Below are 25,440 nucleotides of genomic sequence, written 5' to 3'. Positions count from 1 at the left end.
AGCACCAGCCCTGAGCTCCAACCCCATGACTGGGACGGAGGGGAGGGCACGATGCGCACAGGCTCCGCGGGGGGGTGACACACGTCCTGCCTCGCTTCCCAATTTGCAGACGCTGCAAGAGATGATGCATTGGCACCGACTGCACCGGGTGGGAGCCAGGGCACGTCCGAGCAGTCACGGGTCCAGCGGGAGAGCCCCGCATCCCGCTGGCAGGGGCCCGCGCTGCTGCTGAGACTGCGACGAGGGGCAGCATATCACCGCATCCCTCCCCTCCACGCTGCGGGACGGCAGAGCTCCTGCCCTGCAGCAGCATGGAGACAGCCTGCACAGCCGCCAATTAAAGCCAGACTAATTAGACACCCTCTCCCCTCCGGCACTGGGAAGGCAGGCAGGCGGTATGAGAGAGGGAGATGCTGACTTCTTAAATTTAGAGTCCCTGCTGGGAGCTGGGTGGTTTGTGCTTCTGCTGCCTGGTGTGTCCAGGAGCACTGGGAGCCCCCAGTGAGCCCCAGATGGGGGTGGGACGCACAGGGGAAAGGTGCCGGGAGCTCTGCAGAAGGGGCAGGTGACATCCCCTTCGTGCCTTTGCTGTCGGGGTGACAGCACGGCACGTTTTCCTGAACAGGCAGCGTTTGCATTACTTTCCCTGGCCAGGATGAGCTGGACGCCTCTGAGTACAAGGCCCCCCTTGCCTGATCACCCCCATCGCTGTACCCTCTCTCCCCACTGTCACCCACTTGACCCTGCTCTGTTTGAAGCCACCAGCTGCAGTTAACCCTTGGCAAACCAGCCAGGCTGCCGTGCCTGGCAAAGAGCCTGGCCCTGCCCGCACGCCCTCCCCATCTCCAGAGCATCCTGGCCACGACGGCATCCCAGCTGTGGCTCTGGACCGTCACTGAAAACCCTGCCCTGTCCCTGCCACCTGCCATTTCCATGACAGACACACTCACGAGAGAATTGAAGTTTTCTGACTGTTTCTTGCAGGAACAAGACTTGGCAGCCCCAGCAATGCTGCAGTTCCCACCCAACAGCTTTTCATTAGGGGATCGCTTTGACAGCGCTGCCACATCCATTAACAAGCAGGGGATGGGGATGGGAACAGACAGCGACACACTAATTAACTTTTTTTCGGTGATGGGAGCAAGCAGAGACAAGGGGAAGCACTACCAGCAGTTAATGGAAACAAGGACTCCTGGGCTCCTTTCCCTGCTCTGCCACGGCTTCATTTTACGGCCACGGGCACGATGCTGCAAAGGTCCGTTCCTGCCCGAGAGGGCAGGGAAGCCTCGACCCACGCTGCACATCACAGGCTGCCCTGGCAGGAGGTGGGAGCAGGAGGGAGGCTGCGCCCCACGGCTGCCCCAGCTCAGGGGCACAGGCAGGGAGAAGGGAAAGCAGGAGGCAGCACGGTGCGCAGCTCCAGCCAGCCGTTAAACACGCCGAGGCTGCTCTCCCTGAGTGGGTTCATCCATGAGCATTTTGGTCGAGTGGTTAATGGCTGCAGTGAATCTGAACCAGCCTGGCGCAGTACGTGCTGAGCAAACGGGGGGGGGGGGAGAAAGAAAAAAAAAAAAGGGAAACAAGCTCTCCAAGTGCCAAGCACAGCCCTCCGCTTCCTGATGTACCAACTCGACCAAAAAGCCCCAAGCCTGCAGCAGCCTCGACGCTGCCGCCAGCCCGCAGCGGAGCGGACGGTGTCTGGGAGCCTCGTCTGCTGAGTCACATCAAGGGACCGCAGCTCTCAGCTGAGCCAAGACGGGTTCGATAGGGCGCATTCCCACCAGCAGCCGCCTGCAAAGCACTCACTGCTCTGCCCAAGGCCAGTCCCATCCGTGCCTGTAACATCTGCTGGGCTTTGGCCTAAGCAGTGCTGGAGGAGGAGGAGGATGAAGCAACTTTGAGGATATTTGCAGAGAGCAAAACCAGGGAACCCAGGGGAGACTCTGCAGAGTTGTGAACAGTCTCCCCCACTCTGCCCGCAGGATCAGCCCCCAGGTCAGCAGCCCAGGCACTGCTCCCCTCTCACACGTGTGCGGTGCCTGCTGGAGACACACATACTCCCTCCGCCGTGCCGCCCAGCACCATGGGACCACCAGCCCCGGCCAGGCAGCCTGCACCGAGCGGTCCTGGCAGCCGCAAGATCACGCGCGGGCCAGCGCTCACAAACACTAACGCAGCAGTGAGAAGCATCCCTCCCCCTTCTTGCTGCTCTCCACCACCACCCAGATCGCAGCCACCACCTGGTCCCTGGCCTTCCCAAGGAGATGCTGCTCAGGTCCAGGGCAACCTGCCCTGCCCCTACAGCAAGGTGACCATTCCCAGGAGCAAAAACTGGCCAGGACTCTTCTCATGGGGCACAACCAGGTTTCTGGAGGACACAAGACCCGCTGTTCCTCGAGCAAGGGCTCACCTCCAGGCACACAAAACCCTGTTACCGCACTGTGCCCATCTCTGAAGGCAGTAAGCGTTGCGGCAGTGCCTGTTCAAAGAAATCAGGACTGAAGAGCAGCCAGAAGGGAGGGAAAACATTCCTGAGAAGGCTCAGGCTAGCGAGACAGCAGAAGAACCCGTGAGCTCTGGCAGCACTGGGTACAGCTGTCTGTCCCGACAGGGTGCTGCACTTCATCAGATAGTGCTGGGTGTGACCCGGGCCCCCACCAGCTCCAGCCAGGAGGCCAGCTTTGCTGCCGAGCTAGGCTAGCCAGGGCCCAGCCAGCCAACGGCAGCCCGGGGGGTCTCCAGCTTGACAGAGATCCTTGTACTCAAAAGCACCAATAAATCACGCGCAGAGGGACAGATGTGGCTTCCAGGACGCTGGGATGATGGAGGGGGCTGCTCGAGAGCCGTACCCACGGCCAAGGGGTGCCGGGAAGGGGAGAGAGCGAGCTTGGAGGCTCAGAAACGCCAAGGGGGGGTGAGGAGGAGCACAGGGAGGCAGACGCACCTCCCAGCCCTGAGAGCAGGTCAGGGCTCACCCCAGGGCGTTGCAGAGCATCACGGTAGGGAGGGGGGTGCGCAGCCCCCTGGGACTTGCCCAAGGCCGGCCAGTGAGTCAGTGGCGATGCTTGCCAAGGCGAGGGCTGCCTGCGCACTGCCCGGCAGCCTGGATACAGCCGCTGAGGATTACAAATGCAGCTAATAATAGTCAGCAGGCGCCTGGGCCCCAGGCCGGCGCTCCCCAGCTGAAACACACTGCCCGCACACAGACGATGCATCACTCCTGGATTCCTGAGCCACCCCATCACTCCCGACCCCCACTGGGGCAAGGGGCCGCCCCGGGAGGAGGTCACCAACACCGCCAGTTTGGGCACCTTGGGTTGTCACCGAGTCCCACCTACACCGGCAAGAGCAAAGCGAGCTCCTTCCACAGATACTGGCTCACCCTTTTATTTTTAAACAAGATCCGGTGCTGAAGGAGGATTTACCGGGCGTTTATAGGCATCGCTGCCCCGCTCCCCCCCAGTTCAGCCAGGGGTCAGACCTCGGGGCCAGCGTCCTGCTGGGTTCGGAGGGAGGGGGAAAGCCAGTCCCCTTCCCTGGGGTGGGCAAGGACAGCCGCGGGGACAACGAAAGGGAGCCCTGTGCTGCCAAGGGGACGGTTTGCTGCAGCTGCAGAAAGAGGATGCAGGCAGCAGGAGTAACCCCCCACCCCCCCAGCACTTGGATTAACTCTTGGGAGAGGGAAAAGGCTCCCAGGGTTGGATGTGCAGACAGGAGAGGCTCATGCACACAAACCCGTCTTTTCCCTTAAACCTTCAATACCTTGACTGTCTTTAAAAGCACGCCTCGGGGGGCGGTGGCGCAGAGGAGCCCGGGACGCCCCCCACCGCCGCCGCCCTCGGGGGCAACGGGCTCGTCCCCGGCCGAGGGCAAACCCGGCCTTTGCAGGGACCCCCCTTGCTCCAGACGAGAGCCTGGGGTGCGCTCCCGCCCGCGGGACGGGGCCAGCGCGGAGGGGACACACGACACTCGGCGGCTGCGGGCCCGGGGCGAGGCTCCGCAGGGAGCCGGCCTTACCTTGCTCTCCGCATCCTCCCGGTGCCCGGGCTGCCGGCGCTCGGCGGGCGCCTGCCGGGGGATGCTCTCGGCCGCCGCGGGGCTGGGCTCGGCCGCGGGGCCCGGCTCCGGCTCCGGCTCCGCCGCCGCCTCCCGGGGCTCGCCGGCCGCCTCCTTCCCCTCCTCGCCCGCCCCGACCTCCTCCACCGGCACCCGGCCCGCCTCGCCCTCCGGCCCCGCTCCCGGCCCCGCTCCCTCCGCCGCCGCTCGGGGCCCGGGGCCGCCCTCCCGGGCCGGCTCCGCCGCCTCCCGGGGCTGCTGCCCCGCGCCTCCCCGCAGCCTCACGAAGACGGAGGCGAGGACGAGGGCCAGGACGGTGAAGAGCAGCGAGACGGCCAGGTACGAGTCCACGGCCACGTCCATCGTGCGCTGCTGCCGGAGCCCGCCCGGTCCGACCCGCCCGGGCTGCGCGGGGGGAGCGGGGCGGGGCGGGGGTGCGGGGCCAGCCCGCTCGGGCTGCGGCGGGGCTGGGCCGGCTTCGCCCGGCGTCATCTGCCCGGGCCCTGCCCACCGCCCGGCCCCCACCCCCGCACGGAGCCGCCGGCCGCCCCCGGCCCTGCTGACAGCCCTAGGGGGGGCTTTGGGCGCGGCCCGCCTCTGCCCGGTGCGGGTGTCCGGCTCTGGGCGGCCTCCCTCCTCCCTTAGACACGGCCCTATTCCCAAAAAGCGGTTCCCAAACCGTTCTGCGCACACACTCGCACCATTCCTAGCTGTTTTACTTGTCTCCAAGTGAGGGTCTCCATCCCCTCTGCCCTGTCTCCTGGGGTGCTCGCTGGGGGCAGACGAGCCCCCGCAGCTCGGGGAGCTCTGTGCGGGCTGGGGCATCAGCTGCCCACCGGGTCGTGCTTAATGAGCGTTTGCACCTTGTTAGGCCCTGCCTGGGGAGCGGGGGAGCTGGCAGGGCAAGGGGCGGCCGTCCTGGCTCCCCCCGCGAGGAGCATCTCGCAGCGCACCTACACCGCGCCTCGGCGCGTCGCTGCACCTTCCCCAGGAGCTGTGGGCGATATCGGTGGCACGTTTGTGCCGTAAGCTGCTGTCGCACCCACTGGGTAAGTGGGTGCCAAGAGTAGCTGGGCTGTGAGAGCCTCCCCCTGAGCACCTTGCTACTGGGGCACCTGAAAAACAGGAGGCTCAAAAACCAGGATGTGCCCTAAAGCCATCACAAGCACACAAGGAGACTGGCCACGGGGTTGTCAGCTCCTTCCAACCTCTGCCACCAAGGATTTCCGGCCTCTTGAGACTGCTGGGAGGATTAGCCAACCTTTTACAAAGCAGGCTGAAATTAGAAGGCCTAAGCTATTCCTGCCAGGGTAAAACCAGCACAGAGCTTTCTCCCAGCCCTGTGTATGGGGAGCAGACATGGGAACCTGCCCCCAAAGTCTCCTCCAGGGAAAAGGCTTTGGGAGATATCTGCGGAAGCAGAGATTTTTATTGACTGGCTAAAAACAAAACATGAGCAAAGATGGGATTAAATCCCTGGGGTGGGAGGAAGGAAGTGAAGCCACGATCCTCGCTGCCATTTGTCTCTATCGGTAATCCTATCAGGCAGGCAGGCACTAGCGTGGGGGCAACTGTATTCTTAGTAACAACCAACCATGGCACCGACCTGCCCCTCTCCTGCGTACCTTTGCACTTCCTGGGCCCCCAAAACACCCAGAGATTGGCAGCACCTGTCTGCTTCAACATCTTTTCTGATGTATGTTTGGTCCCTTCTCCTCCCTTCCCATCCAAATCCACTCTGTAGCTTGATGAAGCTACCGGCTTCCCGAAGTTTCACTCCTAGATGGAAGTGGAAAAGCACGAGGGATGCGACAGCCACGAATGCTCCGGCAGGTCAGTGTGGCAGGGTGTAAATAGGTCCAGAGCAGAGTGAGACTGAAATTCCCTCTCGAGGAGCTTCTGGAAGACCCTTCCAGGGGCAGAAGGAACAAAGAGCCTCAGCCGAAGGGTTTATGGCAGAGCCTGCCCGACAGGACAGGGTGATCGGTGACGAGAGCCTGGCACTGCCTTGGGTGCGTGGGACAGCGCTGGGTGTTTGGGACATCGCTGGGTGTTTGTTTGGAGAGGCGGTTTGGGAACCAGCAGTTAATCAGGTTTGTTTGTATTTCTTCTGGTTTTTAAGTAACCCTGGAGGTGAGCTGAGCACCAGCAGTAGCCACGAAGGCATCCTCCCAAATCCAATGCATCACTAGCTTTCGGAGACTTCCCCTGCGCCCTGGAAATAGCTCGCGGCTGGAGGCAGGACCAGGGTGGGGAAGCTCAGGGGACTGGTTCTTTGCTCCTGTGCTCACACAGACTGTCAGCTTTGGGGACAAAGAGGAATTTTGGGCGAGACTGCCAGAAACCGGCCACTGTGGCCTGCTAGTAGGGCGACGTGGGGCCTTCTGGCCTTACATCCCAATGCACAGGTTTGCAGCTGCCGCAGGGCCCTCGATTGCTGCCCACATCCAGGATCTCTCCTGCTTTTTTTCCCTGGCACCGTACATTTTCCATGGCACTCGGCTGGAGGGCCGTTAGAGGGTGTTTGCCCGCGTGGGAGTGCAGCGGCATATGACATGCATTAACCAGTGCAGAGAGGGAGCACTTCAGCAGGTACTCTCCCGAGCAGGGCCTATCATTGCCTTAAAATAAGAGGCGCTGGCCCTCACAGCTTCTTCCATGATCGGCATCACTGATGGGGAACCAAACAGGAGCTACGACCGTTAGCAGCCTCTGCCTTTGGACCCGCAGCAATTCGCCATCACGGTGCTGGAACCTGCTGCACGCGTGGGAGTTGTGAGAACTGCGGGGCTCGGAGGCCTCTGAAAAACAACACTCCCAGTCTTGAGAGCAGCAGTGGGAGCATCAAGGACACATCTGCAAGGAGAGCTGCTCCAACCCGGCTCCCTTCGTACAGAAACAAGGTGGCAGAATCAGCAACAGGGCTGGACTCCCCTGCAGAACGTGATCCAATCTGATGGGGGTGCTCCCCCGAGCAGAAACCAGGCCCAGCAGGTCCCGCCTGACACCCTCTCGTCCTCTCCGTGGCTCTCCAGAGGTGACTGGACAGAGTAAACTTGCCCTGACACAGCAAGGCTCCCACTGGGAGGGACAGAGGGTATCTGCACGGTTCTCCCATCAACTCACTCATGAAAATCCGCTGCTGTCTCTCTGAACTGCCAAGGTAGGTGGGAAACCCTGACGTCCAGCACAGCAGGCGCCCTGTGGAAGCTGGTGGTAACTCTCCCGTGCTTCCCTGGAGCTGGCCTGGGCTCCCACAGGATGGCTGTCCCCGAGTCTCTCCAAAACTAAAGAGAAGGGACGGATTCACAGGCCGGGTGAGGCTCCCGGCTCTGCCCTGCTCCTGCCTCTCAGCCCTGGGAGGGGCGGGCAGCGGCGGGGCTGCGGCAGCCCCGGCCCGGGGGGAGCCGCGCATCCTCGGGCGCGGCGGCCCCGCGTCCCCGTCCCGAAGGCCGGGGGTGCCGGCGCTGCCGCGGCGGCCCGGCGGGGAAGCCGCATGAGCACGCTGCCCTCTCCCGGGAGGGACCAGCCCTGCACCGGCTGCGGATCCCCCGCCGCGCACAAAAGCTGCTTTTCCAGGGCCGTCGGCTCCAGGCCGCGGCGGGGGGGAGCAAAGGGCTGGGTGACAGCTGAAGGGCTTTACCAACAACGCGGGATTCAGGCGAGGTGCGCCGACAGCTGCTCCCGGGAGCGTCCTCCACCACGGAGAACGCTGCGCTGCAAGAGGGATGTAGCTGGGCCGGCTCCCCGCAGCCCGGGCACTGCGGCTGGCGCTGCTCCCCGTCACCTCGCCGTCACCCAGCCGTCACCCGGCCGTAACGTGCTGAACAGCCGCGACAGCTTCCCGCAGGCACAAAAAAGACCCGATTTACCACGTTGCACGTTCTCACTCTCTCCCACAGCGTGTGGACCGTGCAGGGAGTAGCTGTTCCGAGGTCCTCTGCCTACAGAGACGCATCCCTCGCACCCAAAGCAAGAAAGTCGCCTGAAGCAAGCCGAGTTTCAACGCCCCGCTCCCCACGCCAAGCACGGGCCTAGCAGACCCTGAGAAGCGAGGTGAGCACATACCTGCTGGTTGCTAGCGGGGAGAGCAGCGGCTGCTGGCTTGCACAGGCCTTAGCGACTTCAGGCAGCGCCTGTTCCAGGTGATCCTGTGTTCCCAGGTCCTCCGAGAATCCATTCCCCCCCCCCCCCCCCAAAGCTTGAGCACAGACTGCTCTTAAAACTGGTCCAAACTCAGGCCATTTCTCTAAGCCCTGGTCATGCTCCCAGTCACCGTTACCATGTTTTCCTTGCCAGGAACAGCAACATCCTCTCTGCCTTGATGCTAGAAATTAGAAGCTAACCTAAGAAATGTCACTGTACCTGCCCTGTCCTTCAGCTGACACAGGCTTGGAGGTCACCGACCTGGCTGGCTGGCTCTTGGCTTTCTCAGCCCCGATGCTGCAGCGATGCTCGGAGAGCTGGTTCGATTCATGAGTGGCAGAAGGCTGAATGCCACAGGAAGAGTTCGGCTCACCAAGAGGTCGGAGCCAGCACATGGTGGGGATGGCCGTGCCTTGCTCCCACCAAAAGGGACGATCCTACCAAAGAGCTCTCTTGCTGGCACTTGTTTCTCTACCTTCTCCCTAAGCTCCCGTTACTAACCCCTCTCCTAGCCAGGCCTCTGGCCTCACCCAGTACAGCTCTTCTTCCATCACATTAAAACCAATTTTCCAGTCTAATCCCTGAGCTAGGGCAGGCTCCGAGGTCTTGCTGATGGTCTTCAAAGTTTTGAACCAGCTGTACAATCGGCCTTGCCCTTGAAGGCAAGCTGATAGAAGCTCAAAGCCCTAAAGGTGAACCAAAAGCTCGTGGGCGCTGGCAGCCAGCCCGGTCCCGGCTGCAGCAGAACAGCTGGGACAAGGTGCAGCCGTGGGCCTAAACAAGGCAGTGCTGCATCAGAGCAGCATCTCCTCCAGCCCTGGCCTGCCTTCCCTGCACGCAGGGCCGGGGCCCGGCTGGAGCAGCGGCTGCTCCTCCCGGCAGGCTGCACGGGCGCTCGCTGCGGTGGCAGCCCCCCAGTTTCAGGTCCTTCTGTGGAACGAGGACACACAGCTGTTACACACACCACACAGAAGTGGGAGCCGCCAGCTCCCAAACCAGAAGGGACATGGAGTGATTATTTCCTTTTGAACACATTTCCAATCACTTCTACCTGCCTCAGTTTTCACTTCTCCAGAAAGAGGAGGTGCAGTCCCACAGAGGGGTCTTTACATGCCTTGAAAAAAGGGTGAGATTCTGCAAGCATACCAGTTTAATCCCAAACCAGTCTTAAAACACATAGCTACTTAGCGCCGCGGCTAACACTCACGTAGGAACGCAGCCCTGTTCTCCTTGCGACTTGCTCTCTAAGTGCCACAGAAGAAATAACAGTAGTTATTTGCTTTTACATCAAACTGGAGGAAAGGAGCAAGAACGTCAGCGCAGGTACAGCGCAGACAATCCAGCCTCCGCATTCCCACTCGGGTAACCCTGTCCTGTTGGTCCTTGGTGGCAATTTAAAAAATGAGTATGCCATCCTCCTTGTCGAAACAAGGTATCAGGTTGCAATTGTCACAAAAAGGAAGACGGGGGGATAAATCAGAGGAATAAAACTAAATCAAGTCCAGATTGCAGGGCCGCAGAGGCTCTGAAGGAGGTACCAGCAGTACCCGCAAGTCAGGAAGAGCAATGGGATCACCGTAAAGCTGGGAGCACGCATGATCGCCTCGCTTGGGAACGAACAGCAGGAGACATGTTGTAAAAGCATTTCTACGATGGCTCTACGTTGCTTTCAGCCACCACAATTCACACCGTTTTCCAGAATTGGGTCTCGTTAAATGCCAAGCGCGGATGTGGCCCGAGCGCCCACACAGAGAGCGGGGGCTCGTTTGCCGATGGCCTGGCTGCATCGGGCTAGGCAGCATCTAGCAGGGTGTGCAAGCAGGGCATGGGGAGCGATCTGCTGAAGAGCAATTGGAAAGGAGAAAAAAAAAATGGGTTTTATAGGTGACAGTAATCAGGAACAGTGTTTAAATCAGTGTTTGGGAAAAGGAGGACACGGGTTTGTGCAGAAATCTGCAAACTCACTGTCTCCACAAAACCATTTACGCTGCACGGTGTTTCATCCTACAATAGTCATGGAAACATTTCCAAAGCCTCCAGGCTGCTGTCCCACACTCTGCTTCAGCTTATTTCCCTACGCTCACTGGTTCCAACAAAGCTCACTAACAAAACACACAAGTTTTTCCCCTTCCCCAATCCTTGTCCCACCGCACAGCTGAGCTCCTGAGGCAGCTTCAGACACCCAGGAGCGCCCTCGGAGGCAGCTCCTCTCCCTGATGCTCAGGGACAGCGGGGAAGGTCACTCAGCCCTGCCACAGCAGCTCTGCACCGAGCACCCTGCCTGGAAGCTAAGCCAAAAGCAGCGCACGACACCAGGGAGGTGAAACCCCTCTCGCCTGTATGAAGTGGTGACATGAGGCTTCTTGTAGCACAGCCTGGGGAGGACAGGGAAGGGGCAGAAAGCACGCGCCGCAGTCTGGTAACGAAGCTACTGACACAACCCCCCAAAGCCACCGCAGCCCCAGCAGCATCCACAACAGCCCCCACCACACGGACGTACTAATCACACACGAGAAAGGGCTAGAGAAAGTCCCAGAGCACCCCCACAGCTGTCACCTGAGCACCATTTCGCACGCTGCGGTACTTTGGGAACAGAGGTGTACACAGGTAGCTTTTTTCAGACCACGATATGAAACAAAGTGACCAGCCAACAAGATAATGCAAAATAATTGATTTTATTTAAAATAAAAAGCAAAAACCACAATCATCCAAACAAGACAATTAAGAGTATCCCAGCTCTGCTGGATGGGGTGATAAAAGCAGCTAACGGCAGCGGCAGGGCTTGGAGCTGACAGTGTGACTGTCACACAAATCAGTACGCTCTTTCCTTCCCCCCTTTGCAAGGGGGATGCCAAAAACCTCCCATTACACAATTAGCCCACACAGGCATTTCAGATTTGATGCAGTCAACGGTCTGGCTTCCTGCCCCACGACGGCTGGGGATTCGGGGAGGAAAAGGGTCTAGGTTAATTATGAAAGAGGTTGCTGTCTTTCTTCTAAGTATTCAGAGAGGCTTAATGTAACTGAGAAGACAAACTGGAGCCAGCGCTCCCGAGCTGGAAAGGGGAGGAAGGTATGCCAGCGTCTCCTCGGCAGCACCTGCTCACACAGCACTTGTGCTGGGAGCAGCTGCTGAGGTCGGCGGGCCTGTTGTCCACATCTACAGTTCTGATGGGGTATTTATTCATTTACTCCAACTGTCACAGCAGACGAGCCTGTATCGGTCACCAGACTCAAAAGCACAGCCGGAGCTTACAAACACCTTTACCTTCTGCCAGAGCGGGCAGGACAAGGACACCCATACGCACAGTAGTCGGGAGGCCCAGTCCAAACCCGGCACGTGGCTCTCTAAGCCTGTTCCTGGGGAACAAGGCAGCCCACAAGGCACTGCTGGGCTGACAAAGTGCCGGTGGGGACTGGGGCAGAGCAGTGCTGCTGCTGTGGGGCTCAAGGAAACGAGGGGCCCACCGGGTCTGGGCGCTGGACCACATCAGCCTGCTACATCCAGGGGCTTGCCGTACACAAAAGCAGTGTGGCTGGAACAGGAGACATGGATGCCCCAAAAAGCACAAGCCTGGAAAAGCGAGAGCACAAAACCCGCTCTCCCTAGTCAGCCTCCCACAAGCACAGAGCTAGGCACAAGGGGAGCACAGTTTTTAACTTAATTCTTCATTCATCCAGCCTGGCAAGGGCCTGGGAAGCACTGGCTCCTTGTTCCTACAAGGCCAGTGAAGCAGACTCCCTGGTGAGAGATAATTTAGTCTAGTCCTATTTAAAAAAAATCCCCAAACTAGCAGGACCTCCTGTTTAGAGCAGGCCATGAAATACCAACAGTTAAACTCTGGTGAAAACAAAAAGCCTTGTTCTGCTACAATTTATGTACCACACAGCAATTCTGGAAGGGCCACCACAGAACACTGCAGGGCCAAGGGAGCTGAACAACATCCCCAGTGTTCTCTGCTACAAAAAGCTAACACCTGGTTAGGAAGTCTCAGGGTGCTTAGGATGTCTGGAAAACTTCTTGTGGGAGGACGACTTCAAAGCATCTTACACAGTAATTACATTTCAGCCTCACAACACCCCTGTGAGGTAGGTATTTTCCTCATTTACTGAAACAGAGACAGAAGCTCACCAATTCGGCTGAGGCAAGAGAATGTAAGCGGAAGAACCAGAGATCCCAGGAGTCCCGATTCCCAGGCAGCCTAAACAGATACACCTTTGTTTCCTATATGAAAGTGCCTTGTAGAGAAGTCCATTTTGCATCGCTGGCATCACGACGCCTCCAGTCCATTTCAAGCACACTGCTTTCCTGTGAGGGATGTCAACTGCACACAGGCTTCAATCCAAAATTGTTTTATTTTGCATCATGGAAGAGTTCACAGGCATGGAAGAATACTCTGCACTCCGTATCTTCCCACTGTGCTTCCGATTGGTAGAAGTGTGGCTTTCCCGGCACAGCGATCAGGTTTTCACACACATGGAAGGTTTTAAGACTGCAAGACTGAATCGTGTGTGCCAAATGCAACTGCACGCTACAGCATAAGCCATCTTAGTGACATACTAACGGTCAAGCCACCAAAGGGGGCAGTGGACAGTTCTCTCACAGCCACAGAGCTGAGGCTTCTGAGCACTCTCCTCTCCTGGCCCCCCCACTCTTCCAAAAGGCAGCAGCTGCAGCTTGCTCTGTCTGAGAGGACACACAGCTTGTGCAGGCTCCCAGGCTGCTCAACCAGGCAATGAAAAGGCAACCTTTACGAGAAAAGCCAGGAGTTTGAGAAGTTTTTCTTAGAATGAAGTAATGTTGTGGAAGAATCTGCAGCAGTCTACAGAGCAAGCGTGCTCACTTATGCCTGGCTATCACAGGAAATTCAGGAGTCTGGACAGCTAAAGAATGTACTAAAAACCCTTCACTCCATTTTCCACCACCACGCTGCTCCTACAGTGACTGGCACAGAAGATTCGGAAACGGAGATCCTGACAAGCATGCTTAAGATTCCCTTGTACAACAGGGTATTGCCCAGTCTCCAAGAAAAAGAGAGTGTTCAAATAGAAAGAGACAAGACTAAAAAGAGATCAGAAAACCCAGACAAGCAATGTTCTGGTTCCATCAAACCCAACAAGTACAAGAAAGTCACGGTTAAGGCTGCCAATCTGTTTAATTCTGCTAACAGTGCCTGGGCATTATTCCATTTTTACTACACACACACCACTTCTGCTTTCAAGTTTCCTCTCTCAAAGAAGAATGGCTGAAGTGAGATCTAATACCCACCTCCTAGGTCTCAGGAGAGCACCCAGGGAAGCTCCTCAACCCAGCTACCTTCTGGATGTGCTGTTCAGATAGAGAAGGAGGATGATTTCCTTGCAGCGCACCTTCAGCCAGACAGACCTCTCTGCTGACACTACCAACGCAAGCCCCTGCTAAAACAAAACAGAAGCTCCAACAGATCCTTTGGGGACGAGAGCTTCACCTGGCATAATACAAACGCATCTACACAGACTTAAGCAACACACCGCATTTTTTAAAAGCGTAAAACAACATGTCCCCCTCTCAGTCCTTTAAAATTGGCACTGCAAGTTCTGGAACCGTCTGAACCCACAACCTCAAGGGAAAGCCACTGAGGTATGCGAACTGCACTGGCCTGACCAAGCCCCCGGCCCTACCACTGCTTGGTATTTAGAGCCCAGCAACTGTTGTTGTAAGAGCCAGACTTTGTCAGTTGTTGCCCAGTGCTAAACATCACACCTGCACCTAAAGGACTGCAATTACTGGCAAAGGCTGACTTTTTCCCCCCCCAACGGTTTTTGCTGTGCAATAAACTCCAGGATTCTCCTGCTCCATTGAACTTCCTATTGCAAGGTGCTAGTGCATCTTTGTCACCAGTCATCACAACAGACACAGAGCAAAAGTAAATGGACTGCTGCTGGTTAAGGTGCTGCACCTTAGATGTACACATGTCGATTAAGACCACAAAAGATGCTTCAGGTTGGTGGTCGCCTCCGCTGAAGTTGCTTCAGTGTTTGGAGCATTCATACCACCTCCCCCTCCTGAAATTCTGGTGCGAGATCCGCCGGACGTTCAGATAGGCCAAAAGGGCTGGTGTTCCTTTCCTCAAGTGTACAGGACAACATGTAAACATATGACAGTGTCAAAGCAAGGCAGGTTTTTATATTTACCTGCTGGTTTTAAAAAGAGTTCTTTAAAAACTGACCGTCATCTTCCTTGCCAGTTACGTGAACCATTAAATACTTGGCATGTCCTTACCCAAAGCTGGGTTATTAGTGCACTCACTTGGGGCGCAGAGGGGACAAAGCATTGCACAATAATGTAGAGTCGGGGCATCCCCCTAGGAGTTATTAAGGAGCCAACCTTCAACAGCACATAATGAAGACGGACGTCTGGATCAAGGAAGAGTGACAAAAACTTAAGGATTGTAAGAAATAGAAGCGGAAGGGGGTAGAACAGAGCTGGCTGGCTGCTAACGGAGCTTTGATTGGCAGCTGCCTCTAGGTGGGCGTTGTTGCCTCTCAGGGGTAGCTGCGGCCTCCACAAGATTCCCTAATCCTGTCAAAAGAAGTACAACTGCCTGTCAGCAACTACAGCATTTCCCCTCGTATCAGGACAAAAGATTGCGGCATGCAGGTTAATCGTGTGCTTATTCTTCCCACAGACTTGTACAAGCTAGGTAAGGTTTTATGTTTAGAACTGTTTCTATCAACTAATCCATCACGGAACTGGAGCACAAAGCCCACCCATCCTCACAGAGTGAAACAGTCAGCATGCAGGAGGAAGAACAGTGATACCTGGAAAGCGGGACTTCTAGGCCATGTGCTAACTTTTAATATCTAAGGTATTCATTTCAAAATTTGAAGTGCAAACAACTTAAAAATGCACGGGGTTTTCAGAAGAACAGACCTGCACGTGTGCTCTGCATTTTTACAGCTTTTTTTTTTTTTTAAAAACAGGGTCTGCACTCAGGTTTGTTACCTCCTGCTACTCATTCCCTGCCTGAAGTCACACTGGCTGCGGAAATGGGATTTGACAATGTCATAGCAAACAAATTGTTAAAGCCTCCAGGGCAAAATAAGCAGTCAGTACAGTTCTCTCCCAACTGTTTAATGATGCTCCGTACTTGTAATTCAATTGCATTCAGTTATGAGCAACTCCTGAAAACACAAGAGCAATGGGTCGCTGCAGGATGAACAGCAACACGGTCAGGAGCAAACAGGTCTTTAGGCAGTTCCCTGCACCGGGAAGTCAGGCATAGACTGGGAACCTGGACTTCCTCAGGTAGTTTTGCACTCCTCCTGTAGCAGGCCACACGGCAAGTCACTGCAGCACTTGCACCCATGCCAAACCTGGAGCACCTGCCAGCTCAGTAACTAGCCAGCACCCTAACGCAGGCAGGCAGCTCATGCAGCAGCATCAGTTATCCAAACCGCCAGGAGTCTGCTAGAATTTTGGCAGGCCTCTGCTATGAGAAAAATGCTTCATTTTGCAAAGAATTTCTAAGTTCCTCCCTGCAGCACACTCCCCGATTGCCAGTGTTTCACTGTTTTTAACCTGGCAAGTCCAGAGACTTCCTTCCTCAGCAACTCTACCCTCAGCAACATCTATTTGTGGTTCTGCAATATTAATGTTCCCTCCCTCCAGACTGACTAGAAACCTGCTCTTTTTTAAATAGGTAAACAGACATTTCAGCTAATTTTGCCTTTACCAGATAAAACAGTGGGCCAAACTGAAGTAATCCAGGCAACAATAAGAGAAACTGTACCACTGCTTGAAGGTTTTCCATTTGGACAACAAGGCACTGAAACCTGAGCCCTGCCTGATCATTCCTCACCTTTTACTGTTCACTATTCACTTGTGCTCTCTGAAGAACACAGCTAAAATATCCCACCTCTCCCATTAAAAAAAAAATCCAAAACTTTATCTACTAAAAGAGACAACTAGGAAAAGTAATAACACTGTTTATTAAATAAAGTAAAAAAACCCTAATTTTTTTTAAAATACCAAGAATCTTAGTTTTCAGTTTGGAGCCATTAAAATAATTCATGGAGGGAAGATACCACCACTGGCCAACTGCTTTACATTCTGAAAGGGACCCCCTGCTCTCCATCCCTCTGTCCTGATGAATCACCCTGTCTTAACTCTGCCAGCTCTGCCCTCTACTGTCTTTTGCTTGTTTAAAAACAACAGTTGCCATTGGGTCACCTGGAGGAGCTGCGCTCTTTGCTCACACAGTCGTCCTGGGAAGTTGTATCGCCGTTACCCATCATGCTGCACGTTCTCCTTTTTTTCCTCCGGTGCATCATCCCCTCCGTCTCAGAGCCAGAGTCACACTGAATGCGAAGAGACGAAAGCAGAATTCAGAGAAACCCACTAAACTCTTTGTGCTGCAGAATTTGCCATAAGTGCTGCCTCAGCAACCCTGAATCATCAAATATTCAACGAATGTGCTATTTTAGATTAGACACATCAAATAAATTTTAAATTAAGTCTTTAAAAAATAGGAGCAGGTATGTTCCTAGATTTCATCACTGACTAAGGTGGCTCAGGGCGAGATAATTGATGCCTTCATTGTGGTTCCTAGGAGGACCTAGTTTTCCGAGAGCAGACTCGGTGCCTTCTGAAGCACTTAGGTGCCTAGAAAAGCCCCCTGGCATAACAGACAGTCTCGCTTTTGGAGCTTGCTCCCCCTCCCCATTTTTAAAACATTCATTTTGCAGCCATTTTACACAAGCATGGCTTAGCTGAAGGAGTGACTGATTTATATATAATCTAACCCCAGATCAAACAAACCAAATTCATTTGGCAATACAAAGAGAGGCCTCAGCAAACAGAAGCTGCTAAGACTACAGGCATGTAGATTTGTTTAGTTGCTTTCTATTAATTTCTTCCGTAAGACATGGATATTAGGATGACACATGATCGGGTATGGAATAAACCAATGTAATTGCAGGACATGGATCGCCTACTGTAGTAAAAAGCATTACCTCTGAATCAGAGTCTGAGGAGCTGGAGCTTGAGGAACTGGAAGAATCGCTAGAGCTATCGGAAGCAATACCAGTAGATTCCTGCAGGTCAACTGAATCAGCTAAGGCTGCCAAGTCAGGATGTTCCTGCTTTAGGATCCTAAGCACAGTTGAAATTTCAGGGTTAGCCTTTGAACAGCAACACTGCATGTAAACGGATAGGGTATTTTTGTTTTAAATAGCAAATATGAGAAGCAAGCTACTAAATCTCTTACCTGTACCATTTCCGTGACAATTTGGGTCTCCCTCTTACTGTCTTGTGCCACACGACAGGGAAGTTGGTACAGCTGGCGAAGTTTTGTGTGATGGCAATAGTTGTGTCGAGGTTGAGAACTACATGCCACCAGCCACCTATAAACACAACACCAATGGCCGTTTCTAGCTACGTAACAGGAAGCAAGTTCAAGAGGAGCCGTAGACACTTTTCCCACAGCACAGGCAGAAATTGGACTTCACCTCCCAAACCCAAGTGAGTGTGCCACAGCATCATCTTTCCTCAGCCTTACTTCAGCATTCAGTCCGATGCTACAGAAGGGTGCTCAATGCTCTGACCAAGTTCTCCAGTGCTGCAGATCTGACTTGACAGCACCACACTGGCTACTGATTGCCCTTTTAATAGCAAGAGCCATTGTAACTCAAACCACACAGAGACCCTCTCTGTTAAGCTGGAGAGTGCTCTCCATACTGATTTAGTAAGGTTCTTATGACTACAGACCAACCTTTCACTTAAAAATAGATGCAAAATTGTTTCCCCACACAGGATAAAAATAGACGGCGGTATTCTTACAACCCACTTATAACCTCATAAAAAGACTAAGGGAACAGTTTAATGGAACCCAACAGCTACGAAACCTTAACAGAAGGTACGCTAAGGAGTCACTAGTAAGTGCCAAGACAATCACAAGGCCCTCTTCAAACATGAAGTCAGCTGTATGTTAGAGACAAGCAATGTGGATAGAAGCTACAGGCCATGCTGCACAAAAATGGCGCAAGATGTAAAGGTTAGAATTTGCCACTGAACTCACGCGCTTTATCCACTAGCCACCTCACCTCCCAGCTGTAACGGGCACACAACGTGCAGCCACTCAAAGAGAACGGCATCCTTATCGGATCTTTCTTTAGCTCTTGATTTCAAATGCAAGACAACGCAAAACCACAGAGAGGTGGGTAGAAAGTGTCAATGCCTTTAAGTAGTTCTTTTCCCACAGCTAAGAAAAATTCATATGCAGTTGGACTGCCCAGGCTGCAAAATTCAGCCATGAGTTTGCCACAGTGTATATAAACTCAAACTTTTTTTGTCTCAGAAGTTAGTAGTACTCAAACACCTCTATTGTTGTATGCCTTGATGGTTTCCTGTTACTGCAGTTTAGTTTGGCATCACATTCCTACAATGCTGCATCTGAGGTCCCATTTGTTTTGTCATCTGTACCACACGCAATCCAACGTTCCAGGCCATATAGGTTCCAGGACATTCAGAAAATATCTGAATAGTCTCAAAGAGCACCTTGCAATGTACACCCCTTTTAAAATAGCTCGGAAAGTTTCTTTTGTAAGAGATGGCCCATAAAAGAAAGCTGAAATATTCTCTGCTACACACAAACATTAAAAATATGTGTTTCTCTCCTGGAATTCCTTACTGGAGAGATTTGTACGTACCTGGCACAAAGACTGTCTCGCCTGATTTCTGTAAGATTTCCAGGGGTTTGAATTCAGCGGGCCAGGTGGGGAGCTGCGTCCTGGGATAGATGACATTGAACCAAGTGATAGCCTCATCCTGCTGGTTCCCCCCCTCTTCTCGCGTCACTTTGATCAGCTCTCTGGGAGTGCTGGTGGGGAACAGGCACCAACGCTTATGTCCCTGGACTAAGGCATTCCATGCACTAGTTCCCAAGGGATCGATGTGAATTCCTGTTCCAGAACGAGGTGGGCCCATCACAAACCATCTGCATGGGAGGGAAAAAATCCATTAGTCACAGAGCAAGCAACTAGCTCCCTTCTCTTTTCTTCCAATTAGACAATTACAGCTGTTAATTTCACATACAGTTAGAAATCAAGGTAGTTACAGTTCCTCAATTTGTCTTCTTGCAACTGTTAGGCTTGCACTACAGCAAGAGATATGGCGTGGATTTAATCTAAAACCGGCATGAATTGGGACAGGCATCACTCCAGGACAAGACCGCAAAGATAGCTTTTTTTAAAACAAAACACAGCTATGGAATATAAACAGTTCTTTGGTTAAATATATACTTTTTTCAAGTTTATGAGTGTGATTAAGTCGTAACAGCCTGCATCAGTATTCTTACTATGCAGGGGATTCTCCTAATCCCATGTTTTTTCTAAAATTTGCTACTCAAATGGATCCAGAACCACAGAACAATGAGGAACAAACAAAAGGCAACATAAGGGAGCAAAGTTACGCAACCCTGGCCTCCCTCAATGCCTTCTATTCATTTACAACAGGCTTTTCATTCTAACATTTAACTAGTTGGAGCTTACACTCCAGTGAGGAGTCAGGGTTTGGTGTGTATGTTCTCATTCCCTATTTGCAAGGTTCATTTCTGCCTGTGGAGAACTTCATCTGCTACACATGTTTAACAGTATCAGCACCTTCAGTTGCTCATTTCCCCTGTGACAGAACAGTAGGATCTACCATACCAGGTAAAGCAGTGTAAGGGAGGTGCCTTAATGGGCATCAGGAGGGGAAAAATGGCGATAACTGTTTACTGGGCAGCGAGGAGGGCAGAAACCGAAGGACCAACAAGACCCCTCCATCGCGTGGCTGACAGGCAGGCAATACCCAGCGAGAGCAGTTCAAAGGTTCAGACAATATGGGAAGGCAGCACACCCTCCATCCCCACTTTCCAGTGTGGGTGTAAATTAAGCTGCTCCCAACTATCGCTTGCTAACGCCAATTGTAGGACTATAAGTTTGGTTTTCAAGCTACGCTCTTCCTACTTCACAAAGGAGCCATAAAAATGTAAATAGGCAGATGTTTGTCACTCCTATTGTCAATTCACTCTACAGATTCATATTAGCCTCGGAAAGCTAATTAAGCCACAAGCAGAGGAGTCAAAGCTATTACTAAGCAGCCAGAAGACATTAAACACAAAGATCTATCTGGTACACAGACAGACGCACTGTTCAATACCATTTTTCTGACTATAACCTGAATCTACACACAGAGAAGATTTAAAAATCCTTATTTAGCAGCACTATCATTACCAGCATCTTCTTCCAGACGACATTTAATTTACAGTGAACATAACCCAGTTTGCCACAAGACATCAAATTTACCATTAAAAACTTCACAACCTCTAACTTCAATTTAAAAGCAAAAAGCCCAACCGTCTCACAAACTAAAATAGCTGCTTTGGTAAATAGCTTCCAAAAACGACTGCCTTTATTTTAGCAGGGAACAACTCCAATAAAGATGCTCTAAACAGCATGAGTTCTTAGGTTAAGATCTATACGCTATCAGACACTTCTCACTGCAGAGGTCAATTTGTACAGTGCAGTCCTGATCACATGATCAGAAAGCATCATTTCCTGGTGGATTTTCAATGATGCTCTTAAATTACTGGATAGTCTTAATCCGTTTCTGTACTGCTCCAGGAGGCAGCAGCATGCTCTCTTGCACCACACATCTCTCAAAAAGTAACAGCCTCAAATAAACCCACATTTTCCAGAACAAAGTACAAGAACTGCAAATACCAAGATCACAAGCAAGGAGCTCAGCATGTGCCTGTAGGTGGGGAGGGTGTGGGAGAAAGAGATATCAACAGAAGTGAGTCACAAGCAGATTATCGAGTTTACCTATAACTTGGATAAATGATTCCCAGTTTTGTAAGTGTATTCAGATTCTACTAGAGCCTACACCTTTTGCATTTTGCATTACGCTTTTGCATTTGGTTACCACAGCACTGTATGTTCTCAGAAGCGAGTTATAACAAGGTTCCATTACAACACTGTGAAAACACCTACTTTGGTGATCTCAAAGAGAATTAGTTTCACGCTTCACTCCTGCAAAAGCACAGTTGGACTACAGACACGTGGAAGACTGCAGAGAAGAGTACTATTATTCATCCCTTGTTCTACTTCATTAAAAAAACCCACATCACAGTCTCATGTCACTCAAAGGGCAAGGCACTCTATAACAATTATAACGCGGCCCTAAAGACTTTAATTACTCGGAGACATTCAGCTTATGCTCATACCACTATGAAGCATTATATTAACACAGATAGAAAACCCTTTTGTGTCTAACAGCGCAAATACAAGGTTGTTGCATTTGATTTCAGGAAGGAAGTGTCACTTCAATCCTTTTTAAATCAGACGCAAAAAAAAAAAAAAAAGAGTAGAAGAGACTACACAGATGTGAAATGTTGCTCTCTCAAAATCATCTAAAGGGGAGCTAAGAACTAGTCTCCACACTTCATACTAACCTAGCTTAAGATCTTTACCTTCAAAGGACTGACTCATAATTAAACAAAAACCCACTATGTACATAAGCCACTGGTGCCAAACCCAGGAGCTAGTCCTGAGGTACTTAACATTTGAAAGCCAGAAGGCACAAGCAGCAAGAAATTAGTCTTCATAACTTTCAGTAGCTACGTAATTTTTAAAAAATCTGAGTAGTGAGGTAAACTGACTTAAAAAAAACAGGAGAAAAAACTTCACAAGTTGCAATGCTGCAGGCAGAAGCAACTCTGGCAGCAGGACCAGAAATTGTGATACACAGATCTGCCCTTCCCTCCCTCTGGGTTATGGGTCATTTCAAAACAGCAGATGTAAAGCTCTCACTTTGTTTTATGCAAGACAACCATACTTATTTAGGAATAATTAATGAGATGGAAAATACCTACTTTATCTTGCTGTCACTGTACCATACCTGTAAGGCGGCCTTCGCTTCTCCCCTGCATACTGAAAGAGATCATCGGTGAAGAATTTGGGTACTTTGTAGTCCTCCAGAAGCTTCCTGCGCTTGGGATGCTCTCCGTAACTGCTGTCAAAGATGTAGAGCGGGCTGTCATCACGGGTGGTTTCCATATACTCTATGTAGTATTTCATCTTCATCTTCACAGAATAACCGTCATTGTCCTCCCCGCATTTGAACTTCTGGTTCCTATACTTGCGTTTCAGTCGTTCCAGAGTCCACTTCTCTTGGGCAGACCAGCCCACCTGAGCATTCAGCAAGACTACGGGCTTGTAAGGTTTTTCATAACGCTCGACAAATTCCTCCACTGTTAACTGGAGTGCATCTGCCCTCTCCACGTTATCCTGTGGAGCCAGGAGAGGAGTACAGAGCAGATGTTAGGACAGACCGACATCCTCGAACCGCGCTCACTAAGTCGGCGTGGAGGAGCTTCACGCGCAGACTTTGCTCCACGCACCACGAGGGTGTCGAGCAGCGACGTGTTATTTTAAGCTCCCCGAGGCTGCAGCCCTGTTTCCCACGCCCTGCTCCTTCCACCCCCAGTACCACCAGCAGGCCGGCAGCGTTCGGCGCTCCCCCACGCCGGGGGGACTCCCCAGGGGAGAGCCCACCCCGACCCCACCCGCTGCACCTCCCCCTCCCCGCCCCGGGAACTGCGTGGGCGGTCGGGCACCCCGGGTGCCCACCCCGGCGGGGCCCGGACCCCCCGCACCCCTCACCACGTGGAGGGGAGGGTGGAGGGAAATCCGCGGGAGCTGCTCGACCTCCCCATCCCAGCGCCCCCCACCCAGGGACCCCGCCAGCCCCGAGGCGGCCCCGCCCTCAGTAAAGGAGCCTTTCCCGACTCCCGTCAGGCTGCCCCGGCCCCCCGCTCCCCTCCAGACCCCCACCCCTATCCCCTCAGTGTCCGCTCCCCATGGTCCCTCCCCAATCCCCCCGGGCCCTCCCCTGCTCCCGCCCCCCTCAAACTCCCACTTCCCCCCACTCCCCTCAGACCTCCCCAGTCTCCTCAGGCTCCCCTCAGCCGCCCCCACCCGCCTCCCTCAGCAGCCCGGTCCCCGCGGGGGGCGCGGCCGGGCGCACCTTGCAGGCAGCGGGGCTGAGGGGGAAGGTCTCGCAGTAGTTGTGGCGGGTCCAGTCCAGCGAGTCCTTCAGCTCGGGCCGGGCGCTGCGTTTCGCCTCACGGATCCGCTTCTTACTCTTGTGATTCATGGCGGCGGTGCAAGCGGCAGCGCCAGGGGCTGCGGGGTCCGTCCCCGCGCGCCGCCCCGTCCCGTCCCGCTCCGCTCCGCTCCGGCCGCCGCACCTTCCAGAAATTTCACCCCCCTTGCCGCCGCTGTCGCCGCGGCCCCGCCCCCGCCATCCTCCCATTGGCTCGCTGCACGGCCGTCTTCCGCCACGCCTCGCCCGCCCTCCGGCGCTGATTGGCCGCGGAGGGGAAGCGGCGCAGCCGGGCCGCCATGTTGGGAAGGCGGGTGTTGCGTGCGGCAGGGAGGAGCGCGCGGTCGCCGGTCGTCCTTGGCCGCGCTACCCCGTGCCCGCTCGGCCACATCGGGAGCTCCCTCGCCTCCGCCGCCTCCTCCTCTCCCTCTTCCCTTCCCCGGGCAGGCACGCGCTCTGTCCCCGCCACTCCCTTGGCAGCGGCGAACCGGCCGCGTGTCACGCTATTCCTGCGGGACTGCGCGGTGCCCCTCACAGCACCGCCCCGCCGGGGGTAGCGGCGCGAGCGGCAGCGGCCCACCTTAACGGTGGCACCGGGGGAGAAGGGTGGGGGTGCCGCTCGCCCGCGGCGGCGCTCCGCGTGACGCCACCGCTAGAGAAGGCGCCGATTGGCCCGCGCGGCGCGGTGCTACACGTGGAGGCCCGCCATTGGGCGGCGATGGGCGAACGGCGGGGCGGCGGGGCCGGGGGCGAGCGGCGGCGGGGCGGCCTGCGGCGGTACCGCTTCGCCGAGGGGCCGGCGGCGCTGGCGCTGCGCGTCCCCGAGGTGCCTCCCCGGGGCAGGGTGGGGCGGGGGGTAGAAGCGGGGCTCGGGGCCCGCCGTCCGCCGTCCCAGCGCCGTGCCCGGTGCGTTTCAGGTGCTGGACTCGCAGTACGGCACGCACGTGTGGCCCTGCGCCGTGGTGCTGGCCCAGTACCTCTGGGCCCACCGGCGGAACCTGCCCGGGAAGCGAGTGCTGGAGGTACGGCGGGCTCCGCCCCGCGCCCCCGGGGTCCCCCGGTGCCCCCAGCCCCACTCCATGGTACCCTGCCGTTCCAGGTGGGCGCGGGCACCGGCCTCCCCGGCCTGGTGGCCGCCAAGTGCGGGGCGGCGGTGACCCTGTCTGACAGCGAGGAGCGGCCCCGGTGCCTGTGGAACTGCCGGCGGAGCTGCCAGCTGAACGGCCTGCCCCACCTACCGGTCCTGGGCCTCACCTGGGGGCGGGCAGCCCCGCAGCTGCTCTCGCTGCCCCCGGTAGACATCATCCTGGGATCGGATGTCTTTTTTGACCCAAAAGGTATGTCGGTACTTCCGGGTTTCTCTGGTTTGGGACAAACTGCAAGGAGGCAGTGGCCGAGTAGCACCAGGGATGCTGTCAAGAGATGAGGCGAGAGCCTTGAGGTGACCCTGAGCAGGACTCGTCACCCCGCGGGTAACCGAACACCACGGGAGGGTGGGCCAACAGAAAATGCAGTAATTAACTGCATAAGGCTGTGCTCGTAGAGATGCAGTTGGTCTTGTATTGACTCTTAATTACCATGTCATATAACCAAGACTGCTTGCTCTCCCCAAACTAGACTTTGAAGATATTTTAACTACAGTTTACTTCCTGCTGGAAAAGAATCCACACGCTCAGTTCTGGACGACTTATCAAGTCCGAAGGTAAACTTTTGCATACTTAAAAGAGTCAAATCTTAATTCTTGTCTCAGCTCTTATTAAATCCTAGGGGCATCAGACAAAAGCAGCCAAACCAGAAAATAATCCAAGAACCGCAAATCTACTGTTGACTGGAAAACTGTTACAAGCTCAGTTTCATGAACCGTTGCGGTTAAGCCTGGTGACAGTCTCCTGTAATTGCTGCACAAGTTATAAGCTGGGATTACACTCTCTCACACTGGTGTTTCCTCCCCTCAGTGCTGACTGGTCGATCGAAGCCCTGCTCTGCAAGTGGAAACTGAAGAGCATCCGCATCCCCTTACACTCCTTCGGTGCAGACAAAGAGCACCTGGCCAGCTCCTCTCTGCCGGGAAGGCACACAATTGAAATGATGATAATCTCACTAGCACGGTC

The 25,440-nt window shown here is 54.4% G+C and overlaps 3 protein-coding genes across 9 annotated transcripts in view; 1 reads left to right on the top strand and 2 right to left on the bottom strand.

Annotated features, from left to right (window-relative positions):
- The window catches only part of MXRA7 (matrix remodeling associated 7), a 29,097-nt gene extending 24,553 nt beyond the window's left edge, over positions 1-4,544 (bottom strand). Inside the window, exon 1 of one of the 3 annotated variants that reach the window (XM_075110976.1) lies at positions 4,018-4,544. In XM_075110976.1, coding sequence (XP_074967077.1) covers positions 4,018-4,419 — 402 coding nt within the window. In that variant the 5' untranslated portion in view covers positions 4,420-4,544. The remainder of the gene's footprint in view (positions 1-4,017) is intronic. The other 2 variants (XM_075110978.1, XM_075110977.1) reach the window with 2 other exon arrangements.
- Positions 4,545-10,858: 6,314 nt separating this feature from the next.
- JMJD6 (jumonji domain containing 6, arginine demethylase and lysine hydroxylase) lies at positions 10,859-23,638 on the bottom strand. Of its 4 annotated transcripts, none has more exons than XM_075110966.1 (7): positions 23,252-23,638; positions 22,124-22,512; positions 18,892-19,178; positions 17,451-17,586; positions 17,197-17,335; positions 16,415-16,542; positions 10,859-12,951 (listed from the first exon to the last, which is right to left on the bottom strand). In XM_075110966.1, exons 1-7 carry the CDS (start codon positions 23,537-23,539, stop codon positions 12,735-12,737), a joined length of 1,584 nt encoding a protein of 527 aa, XP_074967067.1. In that variant the 5' UTR covers positions 23,540-23,638; the 3' UTR covers positions 10,859-12,734. The 4 variants fall into 4 exon arrangements, with proteins under 4 accessions (XP_074967067.1, XP_074967063.1, XP_074967064.1 ...); XM_075110962.1 differs by having other exon boundaries at positions 10,859-14,310; positions 23,252-23,615; XM_075110963.1 differs by having other exon boundaries at positions 10,859-14,764; positions 23,252-23,612.
- Position 23,639: 1 nt separating this feature from the next.
- The window catches only part of METTL23 (methyltransferase 23, arginine), a 1,988-nt gene continuing 187 nt past the window's right edge, over positions 23,640-25,440 (top strand). Inside the window, exons 1-5 of one of the 2 annotated variants that reach the window (XM_075110967.1) lie at positions 23,641-24,155; positions 24,247-24,351; positions 24,429-24,666; positions 24,947-25,031; positions 25,285-25,440. The exon at positions 25,285-25,440 is cut by the window's right edge and continues 187 nt beyond it. In XM_075110967.1, the coding sequence (XP_074967068.1) occupies positions 24,048-24,155; positions 24,247-24,351; positions 24,429-24,666; positions 24,947-25,031; positions 25,285-25,440 (692 nt within the window). In that variant the 5' untranslated portion in view covers positions 23,641-24,047. Of the gene's footprint in view, positions 24,156-24,246; positions 24,352-24,428; positions 24,667-24,946; positions 25,032-25,284 lie in introns of both variants that reach the window. The other variant, XM_075110968.1, reaches the window with a different exon arrangement.

This window comes from Phalacrocorax aristotelis, chromosome 16 (assembly GCF_949628215.1).
Source record: "Phalacrocorax aristotelis chromosome 16, bGulAri2.1, whole genome shotgun sequence".
Taxonomy (NCBI): Eukaryota; Metazoa; Chordata; class Aves; order Suliformes; family Phalacrocoracidae; genus Phalacrocorax; species Phalacrocorax aristotelis.
Note: the sequence above shows the minus strand (reverse complement) of the source record. Positions and strands in the feature narration are given on the sequence as shown.